At 38.8% G+C, this 13,352-nt stretch overlaps 1 protein-coding gene across 1 annotated transcript; it reads right to left on the reverse strand.

Annotated features, from left to right (window-relative positions):
* Positions 1–366: 366 nt before the first annotated feature.
* On the reverse strand, positions 367–948 carry LOC131155123 (dirigent protein 4-like). The gene has a single exon (XM_058108051.1). It carries the CDS (start codon positions 946–948, stop codon positions 367–369), a length of 582 nt encoding a protein of 193 aa, XP_057964034.1.
* Between the last annotated feature and the right edge of the window lie 12,404 nt (positions 949–13,352).

The following is a 13,352-nucleotide window of genomic DNA, read 5'->3' on the forward strand; positions in this document are numbered from 1 at the left end:
TTGTATTTAAATTTGAGTGGATTTAAACTAAACTTAATATAATTTTATATTACATTTTGCCTAAATCTGTTCAATCTAAATTTAAAAGGGAAGAAATGTAAGTGAAAAGTGCAGCATTCAATTTCGGAGTCTATTTCACCGAGGAGACACACAGGGACAAGACTCCCAAAAAATCATTTTTTTTTTTTTTTTTTAATTTGTTAAGGCTCAGTTGGGATAATCAGTGTGTGTTTTGTGCGTGTATCCGAAATTAATCAAACACACGCTCATTAACTTGAAACCATTCATGTAGCTACTGTCTTATTCATCATCACGTAGAAAACTGGTAACAGTAGTTCATAACAAAGAAACCCAAGCTATAGCCATCTACTTCTGTACCGGAGCGTACACTGTCACATTGTACTGAAGAACTGCATCAAAGGTACTGGGATCCCGCTTAAACGTTTGAACCCATGCAAACCCCTTGCCCATCCTGAACTTCCCTCTCCCTCCCGTCACTGCCAACTCTCTAGGGTTCTCAGACACTGGATTCCTTGAGAACACGCTGAAAGAACTCCCACTAAATTCATCTAAAGCAAAATCAAGGTACATCACCAAGGTTGGGTCGCTGCTGTTCTGGCTGGAGGAGAGGTAGAGACCGCGCACGTTCCCGATGACATTCGAATTTGGGTCTGCAGTATCCGTCAGGGGATCATCGATGGCGAACACGGTGCCGAACGGTATTGGATTAGTGGATGATTTGCTCTGACTGGCAGTACCAGCTACCCGGACTGCAGAAGGGTTTTTACCGCTCAAAGTGTCCTGGACAAAGAACTGCCGGTTAGTCTTCGTGTAGTCAGCGGCGGTGTAGTCCTCCTCTACGAAGTATGCACGAACGGTGGGTGTAGGATTGAGGAGGCCCATGAGGACCCAGACCCACATATATGCTATAACCATCTTTCCTTCCATCTCACCTAATCTCTTGTTTTTTCTCTACCACGTTTGTCTCACTGATGCTTGTTCTTCATTGGAGAGGTTGAATTTATATACGTACATAAGACCTTAATTCCCTCAGTCTCCCTTAATTTATTGGACTTGACGAAAAGCCATCATCACGATTCAAAAAAAGAAATTTCTTTTTTTATCTGTCCACGCAACTTACGGAAATAATTTGGACAAACTTTTTGCCACACTTTTTCATAGGAATGAGCATCATGCATGTGCACCAATTCACCAAATAGGCAGATAAAATTGAACTCGTGTGTTAAACAATATTTTTTTCTTAGTATCTTTTTAGAAAAGCATTTAATTTTTACGTTCATTTAAAACAATGAGTTTCGTCCTCAGTGGTGGCTTAAGTGGACGTGTGCGGCCGCAAGACTTTTAGGTACTTTTAATACATCCATTTAAGGAACCTATTTCAAATTAATGTTACAGTCGTTGGTTGGTGTTTGTCCTGAAAGAAAAAAAAAAAAAAAAGTTTAAAAAATGAAAAGATGATTTACCCTCGTTGATCATTGGTGAAGAGTGTATTCTTCCTTGAGGATCCTATGCTAAATGACTAGCCTATATTGTCTAAGAGAACTTTAAAGGGATTCAAAATCCTAAAAGATCATTTAATTATTTTTTGAAAGTTTGAGAATAAGATGAAAAACAAGTTTGAATTATGGATGTTTTGAAGGGAGAAATGGTATTTAAGCAAAATTAGGTTTGGAAAATAGTAATTTTGATGTTCTAAATGATTTTGCCTGAAAATTAAAGACAAACTTCTATTCTGAAAATATTTATTATTATTATTATTATTATTATTATTATTATTATTATTATTATTACAATGCCTTAAATATCACCCACGCAAATCGGATGAGAAAAAAAAAAAGATTTTTATAATTTTGAATTCAAAGCTCATTTCCTCTATATTTATGTATTTCTATTTTGTCTTAATATTCTCTAATCTTCTAGAATTAGTCGTTTGATGGACTTATGAATATCTTCATCTCTTTTCATCTCATCCAATGGGGGATATGAGAAATGATCTCATTCCATAAAACTCCATTTCATTTATGTTTTCAGTTGTTATTTTGAAAACCAACCGTTCAAAATGGACTTTTCAAACCTAAAATATATGATAGGGTATTTTGAGTAAAAATGAACAGTGGAAAGTTCGGTTTAACGATATAAATGGGATATATACTGAAATTGTGTGACACATGAATAATATTTTGAGGTTATTGTATAATCAAGTTTGTGACTGCTTGTAAAATACTAGAACTGTTTGTGAAAAATACAAGGATTTGATATAGCGGTTGTGCCAAAATTTATATGACGATCGAGGGCCGGGATTTGATATAGCGACCGTGAGCTAAGTTTTATATGACGGTCGAAGACTGAGATTTGATATAGCGGCTGTGAGCCGAGTTTTATATGACTACCAAAGGTCGTGATTTTGTTTAAAGGTTTTGGGTCGGGTTTTATATGATGGTCTAGAGCTAGGATTTTATAATATGACAGGTTTTACACACAATCAATTTGAAATACAGTTTTTATTACTTAAATTGCATGATATGCTTTAGGAATCCTGAAGACCAGTTATGTTATGAGCACGGTATCATTGTTAGAGATTCAGTAGTTGACCATGTGCACCCACATTGTTCTGGATAGAAGTGTAGGGTGGTTTCAGCCGATTAGCCTCAATATAGGGTGTACATTCCCTAGAAATTCGGACCAGGAAGTGGTAAGACAATCAGATCCGCAACTGAGTTTGGAAGCATGCAGTCGTAGTTAGCAGCAAATGTATGATTTTAAATTTGTCTAAATTAATCCCCCAGGGCTGAGTCCACCCTTCGGGCCACACAACCCGTACCATAAGGGAAGTAAATAGTATTTAGTCTCAGGGAGTGTTTTTCATGCATATCTGTAGATTTATGTAAATGATGTTACTTATTTATTAAACTGTTTATACTATGGAAATGAGACAAGTATTTTCAACTATGTAAAGTAAGTACAATGTAAAATAGCTTCTTTTGGTTAGATGGAGGATGGATGCTTTTTGTAAACACTAATGCATGCTAACGACACACTGATGTTAATTTAATCTGCCTTACTAAGAGGTGTCTCACCCCAATATACAAATTATCTTTTCAAGACCATCTCGAGGTTGAGTTTAGCGAACTCTAGGGCGGGTTGATAGCCAGTTAGATTTTGTGAGTGTCAATAAGAACTCTATTGTATTTAAGTTGGGTTTGAAGCCCCTTAGTATGTAATATGGGTGTATGGACTGAGTTAGTTTTTATATTGTACTACGATTTGTATTATAAGCATCGATAGACTCTGATCTATATTAGTAACATAGAGCTCTGGTAATGGATTATGGAGACTATTTTATTTATTTCTACTGCATTTATATTGTCGATTATGGTATCAGGTACACAGACGTCACTAAAGTAGCACCCCGGGCTCACGTGGCGGGTCAGGGCGTTATAGTATAGGCTAAGAATGATTTTATAACTGTGGTTAATTAACAAGTGATGATATTTTGTATACACTAAACTCGTGATAGCCACACACTAGTATTAATTTATTTCGTCTTACTAAGATGTGTTTCGCTAGTTATACAAATCATCTTTTTCAAGACCTCCGCATGATCGAGCTTAGCGAGCTCGGGGCTGGGTTTGTTGGTATAGCATTTTTGTGAGAGAGAACAAATCTTGGATGTATTTTGGAGTTTATGTTTTATTTAGTTTTCTTAGATGTATATATGGATACTGGATGTTAGGAAATTATTTTTGGGATGTTTGTATAGAACTCTGGTATATTATTGAGGATGTTTATTTATTTTTCCGTTGCATGATTGAGGTTATGGTGTTAGACACAGGTGATTGGATCACATCACACCCTGGGCCCCACTTTGCGGGTTTGGGGCATGACATTACTGGTCCTAGCCATACTTTCAACTTGTGAAGGTTCTTAAATTTGTTCCAACGAATTTCAAAGACTGCCTCAGTTTCGGTTCTCGATCGCTAATCTGGGCATGTTACCCATTCATTTTTCCTTGGAAAATGCGATTGGAGCTTATAGCCCTTTTGACTATCCCTTCTTCCTTGGAACAAAATGTAAAGACCCGAAAATTTAAAAGGATTAAAATAATTTAGAAAAAAAATAAAAAAATAAAAAAAATTAAATTAAATTAAATTAAGTAACTAAATTATTAGTTGTTAAATTAAATATTATTGCATTGGATTTAAAAAAATAATAATAATTTATAAGTAAGTTAATATATATATATATATATATATATATATATATAAAGTAATCCGAAAATAAGAAGATAAGAAGAGAAGAAAGAGGGAAGAAGAAGGAAGAAGAAACACTGCTGCCGCCCCCCCCCCCTTCTCTGCACTGAAATTTTAAAAATTCCTGCGCCAGCCACTCCGTCTCCGTCTTTCTCCTTCTCTCAATTTCTCGACGAATTGGTAGCGGATCGGGAAACGGAAGGTGCCGTTGGAATCCTGGTTCCGCTGTTAACATTTCTACTGGAGCAGATTGGTCGTGGGAACGACTTAGGCACTGCTTCTGGGGAAAGGTAATATTTTTCCATTTTCTCAATTTTGCTTTAAATCTACTGTTAAATCGGCAAACGGGTACCACCACGTCGTCCTAATCGTCGTCGTCATCAATTTAACGTAGGTAATTTTTCAATTGGGATTTTCTAGACCCTACTCTAAAGCGAGAGTGGGATTTGAGAAATTTGGCAAATTAATTAAATTTTCGGGTATAACTATAAATTGAAAATTATGACCCTAGAAAATATTTAAATAGTACTTTATTTAGAAATAATTTAAATGGAATTAGGGTTTTTGAATCAGGGCTCGGGTAAACGCCGCGGGTGTAATTTTGGGCCCCGCAGGCATAATTGAGAAAATTAAGTGGGAGTATTAAATATTAGTTTAAATGTTAATTTGAGGTGTGTGGAACCTAGGAAGGCTAGATGGGTAGTATTTTGGGGAAATGAATTAAATAATTTGGAAAATTTAGTAATTTGACTATATTTAAGGGTATATTTATTTATTTAGAATTTATGAGCCTAGAAAATATTAAAATAATATTTTATTTGGGATTAATTACATGGAACTAGAATTTTTATTCAGGATTCGGGTGAGCGCCGCAGGTATTTTTCCGAAGTCCCTGTCAATGTAGTTCGAGAATTCAGATAAGGGAGAAATTTTTATATTAAATCAGGTTTTTCATGAATGAAAAATGAACATGTGTTATTTATGTATATATGTTTTTTTTATGTAGGTTTAAAATGTCAGCCATGAAATTTATGTTTTCTGAGCCTAGGATTGTCGATATAGTTATGTATGTGTGAAAGTAAACAAACGAAAGCGAAAGGAATTTTCTAAGGAATTATGTAAGAAATGAAGTGTATTTTGAGCATGTAAATGTTAAATGTGGGTTGGCTTATTTTATAACAAATATGTATGAATTTTATTGCTAAATTGTGTGGCATGAGAATCTGTGCAAATTATATGTTAAATGTATGAGATGCAGGCTAAGTAAGTAAAACAATGAGAATAAAATATGATATGGACAATGTTACCTGTGTATGTTAAATGTAACCATGTAAATATAAGACAGCTGAAAGACAGTCATGTTAGCAGATCTAGCACATTTCTGTGTAAATTAACTGATGACAGCTAAAAGGAGTTGTGTTAGCAAATCTAGCATGTTTTTACGTAAACTAACTGATGATGACTAAAGACCAGCTGTAGTACGAAGTAATGAAATGAAACGTTATTCAATGAAATGACAATGAAAAGGCAATGAAATGAAATGACAAAGGTAAATGATGTAAATGGGAAAGAGTCACTTAAAGTGAAACGAAATGCAAAGTTAAGTTATGAACAGGAATGAATGTGCATGAATGTATAATGACAGAATAGAATGATGTATTATGATAATAGAAGTATGTATGTACGTAGACCATGTTACGATTGAGCGAGGCATACTCTTCGCCTGAGGGCTTGCTGAGTAAGGCGAGTGCACTAGTAGCTTCAGATGTGGCAATAGCTGCATAACACACTAGGGCAGAGGGAACCTACTTGTATGGGCAGGTAGGATTCTCTATCCTTAGGGCCTTTGTCGGTAAACTATTGTTGAACTGTGTGAGTACGGGATTAATCTACCACTTGAGGGCTTACTAAGTAAGGTGAATGCTCTGATATGTTTTAATTGTGACCTTAGGGTTGCCTAAGTATCAGAGCAGAGGGGTGTTACTTGCATAGGCGGGTAATCACCCTATCTTTGGGTAATCTCGTGGATTAAATATTTGCATATGATTGTTTAGGTTCAGAAAATGATTTCAATGTTATATGATGATTTGCAAATGAAATGAAAATGATATCTATCTATCTTATGTTGGTCACACACTGTTTTAATATGCATATTTCTTCCCCTACTGAGATGTGTCTCACCCGAATATGATTATTTCTTTTTCAGGACATCCTTGAGGTCGAGCTTATGGAGCTCAAGGGTATTTAGCATTTTGAGGGACTTAAAGAGAAAGGGTATATTTTCAAAAAACTTTGGGGGAATGTAAATATTTATGTTTAAGTTTTTATGTTTTAAGCCTGTTAAGAACAGAATGGTTGTGAAAATACTAAAATGCTTTTGGAGACGTATGTATATATGGGAATGCAGGTGTTGGATGGATACTTTGAATTATAGATAGAAATTAGTAAACTCTGGTATTATGTTATATGGAGATTATGATTATGTTTTTCGTTGCGTATATTATGTTAATTATGGATTATTAGGTATAACGCGCCGGACCGGGGTTTAGGGGTTCGGGGCGTTACACAAAAGGTATTGAAAATAGTCATGCATTTATCTCAACAATTTGTTAAATCAAGAGGTCAATATGTACAAAAAATATTTTGCCATTTGCAAGTGCTTTCTTTTGGCAAAGGGAAGATTTTACACTAATATCCCCGAGTCAATTGAGGTTGATGTTAATTTATCATATTAAACCCTAGAATAATTAACCTTCCCCTTTTCACAAACTCCCCCAGTTCCATCTGAGCAATCCTCTCGTGTTGTAAAAGTCAAATGGGACTCTCTTTTGTCTAAATGCTTTTCCACGATCTTCACTCACATTTTGATCTCAAGATGGTCTTTCAGAGTTGGGACAAAACATGGGATTAGGGATTCAGGTTTATACAAGAACAAGGAAATCAAGGCTCAAAAACCACCTTCCCCAAATGACATTTTCTGCCCCAGTTTGGGGTTTTCGCAAGATATTGACTGAACTTGTTGTTTGAACAAGCTGCCTACGTACCTTATCAAGATCAGGTCATTATGTAGTTCAAACTCAATCATTGTGTAACGACCCGAATTTAAAATGAAATTTAAATTTTAAAGAAAGGGAAATGGAAACCGGAAACAGAAGGAACCAGTCGACTTCGTCGACGAACGATTTGCATTCGTCAATGACATTGAACTTTGGAAAGAATAATAAAAAAAGGGGATCAGCAAGGCTTCGTCGACGAATACAGGGGATTCGTCGACAAAGGCTTAAGAAAATTCATCGACGAAGACTGAATTTCGTCGATGAAGGAATACTAAAAGGGGGTTTGAGCCGACTGAATTTCGTCGACGAATGACTGAATTTCGTCAACGAAGTTAATGAGAATTCGTCGACGAAGGACGAGCTCGTCAACGAAATCCCCTGTTCTACAAATATGAAAATCTGGATTTTAAAGCTTCTTTAAGAAGCTAACTCTCTCTCCATCTCTCTCTCTCTCTCTCCTTCAATTCCCCCTTTTCTTTCATCGATATCGGGCCAGATTTTCACTGGATCGACAATCCGATGTCACTACAACGCTCCTGGGGAAGTTCTCTCCAAATCTGCCGGAGCGGATCGTTGGTGGAAGCAAGGTGGAAGCCATCCCAAATCCAGGGTAAGGCTTTCTACTTAATATTTGGACTTTTGACAGTTGAGAAAAGTGTTATACACTTTGGAATATTAAAGTTTAATATTGGGAGTTTTCATTTCCAGGGGTGTTGAATTGGGGACGTTGGAAATCATCCCTAAGTTAAGGTAAGGCCTTTTAAGCCGAATTTGACTTAATGGTAGTTATAAGAAGTGTTATACACATAAAAATAGTAAAGTTTAATACTGAGAGTTTTCCATTTTCAAGGTGTTGAGTTGGGAACCCTGCGAGTGCGGGGAAGATTTTCTTAGGAGCTTTTTAGGAATTAGGTAAAGGGATAAACTAAGTTAGTTTTGTTTTGAGAAAGTGCATGAATATATATATATAACATCTGGTTTCAAGAAAAATGAATATATTTATATATATGATTTATATTTGGAAAATACTGTGAAATGATCGTATGTTGTATATGTGAAAATTTGTTAGTGTGGCATGAGTATAAAATATATGAGATACTGTTTTCTAGGAATGTGATTATGATACGGGTTTTTATGATGAAAAATCAGCGTATGGGCCGAGATTTTTATGTGATTTACCGGCGTACGGGCCAAGATATTTATATATATATATATATGTGGATATGTTTGCCGGCGTACGGGTCGTGCTATGTGGATGTGATTTGCCAACGTACGGGCTGTGTTATGTGATTTACCGACGTACCGGCCGAGCTATGTGATTTTCCAGCATACGGGCTGTATTATGTGATTTGCCGGTGTACGGGTCGAGTTATGTGATTTTCCAGCGTACGAGCTGTGCTATGATTTGCTGGTGTACGGGCCGAGCTATGATAAAATGTGTAATACCGGCGTACGGGCCGATGATTTTCATGATATACGTATATGTGCAAATTGATATGAATGGTTTGATAATTAATGATATGAGATATTTATGTATCACAGTTTCAGTATATGTTATATGATATCCGAACCTGGTTGGCTTGGTCTAGGCTAGCACTTGCATGGTATCCTTGCTATGCGTCCATGGTCTTCGTGATCATGATATTTGTATTAATGCCGCTGTACGGAGTGGTGTGAGATTGGATGGTCGATGTGGCTTATAAGAAGTTTATTTTGTAGGGATAGTTAGATTTGGTGGGAAATGTCCCTATTTTGGGATGTATATATATGGAAATATTGTGGATTATAGCAACTTGGTATATTGTAATATATGGTATTGAGATGTACATTATTGTATGTTTTCTGCTGCTAGGGCTTCTGCTGTATATTCTAATATATCCGTGGTACGCACGGGTCCAAGTGGATTGTGACCTTCTGAACTAGAATATGAGAAATGTGCTATTGATATTATTATTAAAAAAATATATATGGAAAAATGAGCAGGTCGTGACAGCTTGATATCAGAGCCTAGGTTGCTAGGTTCTGTAGATATTAGAATGCAGCGGAAACAATACCAGAGTTTAGGAAAGTATTTGAGGTTTTGTTCTACCATCTAGAGGTAGGACTTCCGTGATAGTTTCTATGTTTTTCCTGGGGTGACGATTTCAGGAAAATCATAGTAAGCTATTGTCGGGTTGTGTTCCTAGAATGTAGGACTAGGGATTAGAAATGAGTTAAAGATGTCGAGATAAGTGGCGAGGATAGGTGGGTAAATTATGAGGATAGGATTATTGAGTTGTGTTTATTGTTTCCAGGATGGATTCGGAAGGAAATAGTGTCCATGCGAGTAGCAGTGATGGAGAGGGACCATCCGGTGCAGCTGGGACCAACTCTGACGCGGTATTGCATAGCGTGGCTCAGCAGGTCATGGCTGAGATCGCTAGGAGTTCGAGGGAGCAAAGTGGTCCATCTTCTGGCCATGGGTGCACCATAGAGAAGTTCACAAAGATGAATCCTCTAGCGTTCTCAGGCGGAGATGATCCTGTAGCCACTGAGAACTAGATACAGGAGATTGAGAAGGTCTTGGCTGTACTACAATGTACTGAGGAACAGAGGGTCTCCTTTGCCACCTATAGACTAACAGGAGAGGCTGAGAGGTGGTGGATTGCAGTGAAACTATTGGAGCAGCAAAGGGTGACTCCAATAGCCATGACATGGGACCGGTTTAAAGAGCTGTTCTTCGATAGATATTTTCTAGCTACTGTTAAAGAGGCTAAAGTAGAAGAGTTCTTGAGTCTGAAGTAGGGACAGCTATCCATCCAGCAGTATGCAGCACGTTTTATCGAGCTCTCTCATTTCGCCTCGTATATTGTTCCCGATGAGGTGAGGAAAGTCAGGCAGTTTGAGAGAGGCTTGAGGCGGAGTATATTCAAGCAGATAGTGGTACTACGGATCTAGGACTTTGTTGAGTTAGTCAACAAGGCGGCTTTGGAAAATATTGGTGAGCGGCTTGATACAGAGGAGCAGGGACAGAGAAAAAGATTTGCATCTACGAGCTACCAGCAGAGTCATAGACCGGGCCAGTGGAGAAGAGGTAATCATGGCAGAGGGCAGAGACAAGAGACGGGAGGACGCGAGGTGCAGACAGGTCAGGGCCCTCTAGTCTGTCAAACTTGTGGTAGGAGGCACTAGGGGGAGTGTCGAGCCAGTGGTGTAGTGTGCTATCGCTGCGGTAGATCGAGGCATATAGTGCGAGATTGTCCTACCCCACCAGATGCAGCTCCGGTGTGCTATCGCTGTGATAGATCGGGGCATATGATATGAGACTGTCCTACCCCACCAGATGCAGTTCTAGCTCCTAGACCATATCGGGGAGGTTACCAGGCGCCACGTGGGGGTCAGCAGAGGAATACGGCTCTAGCCATAGTGTTTACTCTAACGCCGAGTGAGGCTGAGACGTCAAGTGACGTGGTGACAGGTATGGTCATTATGCTTTCTTTTAAAGTTATTACATTATTTGATTCAGGAGCTACACACTCTTTTATGTCTTCGGGGTGTGTTAAGTTATGTGGGGCTGAAACACAACTATTAGAAGTTGAATTGTTGGTATCTACACCGACTGGGTCGGTAGTGAAGTGTAGTAGGGTGCTCCGAGGTTGTCCAGTTGATATTCAAGGGAAGGCTTTGTCTGCTGATTTGATAGTGCTAGACATGCACAGTTTCGATGTTATATTTGGCATGGATTGGCTAGCGGTCAATTTTGCCAGCATAGATTGTCGAGCACGAGAGGTGACATTCAGACCTTCGAGAGAAGCAGAATTCAAGTTTGTAGGGTCGCATGTGCAATCCCCGCCTCAGCTAGTTTCAACAATTCTGGTCAGGAGGCTACTACTGAGTGGTTGTCAGGGGTTTGTGGCTGTTGTTAAAGAGATGTCAGAGAATGAGTCGAAACTTGCTAGCACGCCTATAGTAAAGGAGTTTACAGATGTTTTCCCAGATGAGTTACCAAGCTTGCCACCCGATCGTGAGGTAGATTTCCCTATTGATCTACTTCCAGGTACAGCACCGATTTCTAAAGTACCTTATCGGATGGCGCCAGTAGAGTTGGCAGAATTGAAGAATCAGTTGCAAGATCTGCTTGATAAGGGCTTCATAAGACCCAGTGTATCTCCATGGGGAGCTCTAGTTTTATTTGTGAAGAAAAAGGATGGGACTATGAGGATGTGTATAGACTTCAAGGAGATTAATAAAGTGACCATCAAGAACAAGTATCCTCTACCCCGTATTGACGATTTGTTTGACCAACTTTAGGGTACACGGGTGTATTCGAAGATTGACCTTAGATCTGGCTACCATCAGGTGAAAGTGAAAGCAGAAGACATCTCGAAGACAGCCTTCAGGACCAAGTATGGGCATTACGAGTTTCTTGTTATGCCGTTTGGTTTGACGAATGCTCCTGCGGTATTTATAGACTTGATGAACAGAGTCGTCCATCAATACCTAGACCAGTTTGTTGTTATGTTTATTGATGATGTACTGGTCTATTCGAGGAGCTATGAGGAGTATGAGACGCACCTGAGGCAGGTTTTGCAGACATTTCGGGAAAAGAAGTTGTACGCTAAGTTCAGTAAATATGAATTTTGGCTAGAGAAGATTGCGTTCTTAGGGCATGTTAATTCCTGGAGATGGTATTTCTGTGGATCCCCGCAAGATTGAGGCAGTAGTGAATTGGGCTAGACCGAGAAATGTCTAGGAGATCAGGAGTTTCTTAGGGCTAGCTGGCTATTATTGCCGTTTCATTGAGGGATTTTCAGCTTTGTCAGGACCTTTGACACGACTGACAAGAAAGAATTTCAGATTTGAGAGAGACGACAGCTGTGAGCAGAGTTTTCAGAAGCTGAAGCAAAGGTTAGTCACAGCGCCTATATTGATCATCTCGTCTGGGGGTGAGGGGTATACCATTTACAATGATACGTCCTTGAAGGGACTTGGCTGTATATTGATGCAGCATGGCAGGGTAGTGGCGTATGCGTCCAGACAGTTGAAAGAATATGAAAAAAACTACCCTACCCACAATCTTGAATTAGCTGCAGTGGTACATGCATTGAAAATTTGGAGGCATTACCTGTACGGCGAGCAGTGTGAGATCTTCTCCGACCACAAGAGTTTAAAATATTTCTTCACGCAGAAGGAACTGAATACGAAGTAGAGAAGGTGGTTGGAGTTGATTAAAGATTTTGATTGTACCATCAGTTATCACCCTAGGTAAGCAAACGTGGTAGCTGATGCGTTGAGCAGGAAATCCAGGGAGCCAGTGTTGGCGACTATGGAGATCCAGTATCCAATCTTGATGGATTTGGAGAGACTCGATATAGAGTTGATAGAGGGTGATCTTCTAGTATGTATTGCCAGCCTAGTGGTACAACCTACTCTGCAAGAAAGAATTAAAGCCGCTCAAAAGGAAGATCCAGAATTAGTAGAGGTGATGGACAGAGTACAGAGTGGTTGGGGAGAGGAATTCAGTATTGCAGATGACGGAGCTTTGCGATTCTGTTCCAGATTATGTGTTCCTACCGATACTGAGATCAGGAAGATTATTCTAGATGAGGCTCATTGATCTTTGTATACTGTTCATCCCGGTAGTACGAAGATGTACAGAGATCTGCGATAGTCATACTGGTGGAGTGGTATGAAGAGGGAGATTGCCGAGTATGTAGCCCAGTGTCTGACGTGCTAGTAGGTAAAGGTTAAGCACTAGAGGCCAACAGGACAGTTGCAACCATTATTTATCCCAGAGTGGAAGTGGGATCATATATCTATGGACTTTGTGTCAGAACTGTCGACGGCATTACATGGTCAGAATGCCATCTGGGTGATTATTGACTATTTGACGAAGACCGCCCACTTTATTCCTATCAAGATCAGCTACTCCCTCAACCGTTTAGCGAAGATTTACATTCAGGAGATAGTTCGTTCTCATGGGGTGCCAGTATCGATTGTGTCATATCGAAACCCGCGTTTTACATCATGATTTTGGAAGATCTTG

The sequence above is a fragment of the Malania oleifera genome, chromosome 5 (genome assembly GCF_029873635.1).
Source record: "Malania oleifera isolate guangnan ecotype guangnan chromosome 5, ASM2987363v1, whole genome shotgun sequence".
Taxonomy (NCBI): Eukaryota; Viridiplantae; Streptophyta; class Magnoliopsida; order Santalales; family Ximeniaceae; genus Malania; species Malania oleifera.

Bases quoted from the DNA above. Each gene is read 5' to 3' on its own strand.
- LOC131155123 (XM_058108051.1), bottom strand. From the start codon at position 948: ATGGAAGGAAAGATGGTTATAGCATATATGTGGGTCTGGGTCCTCATG.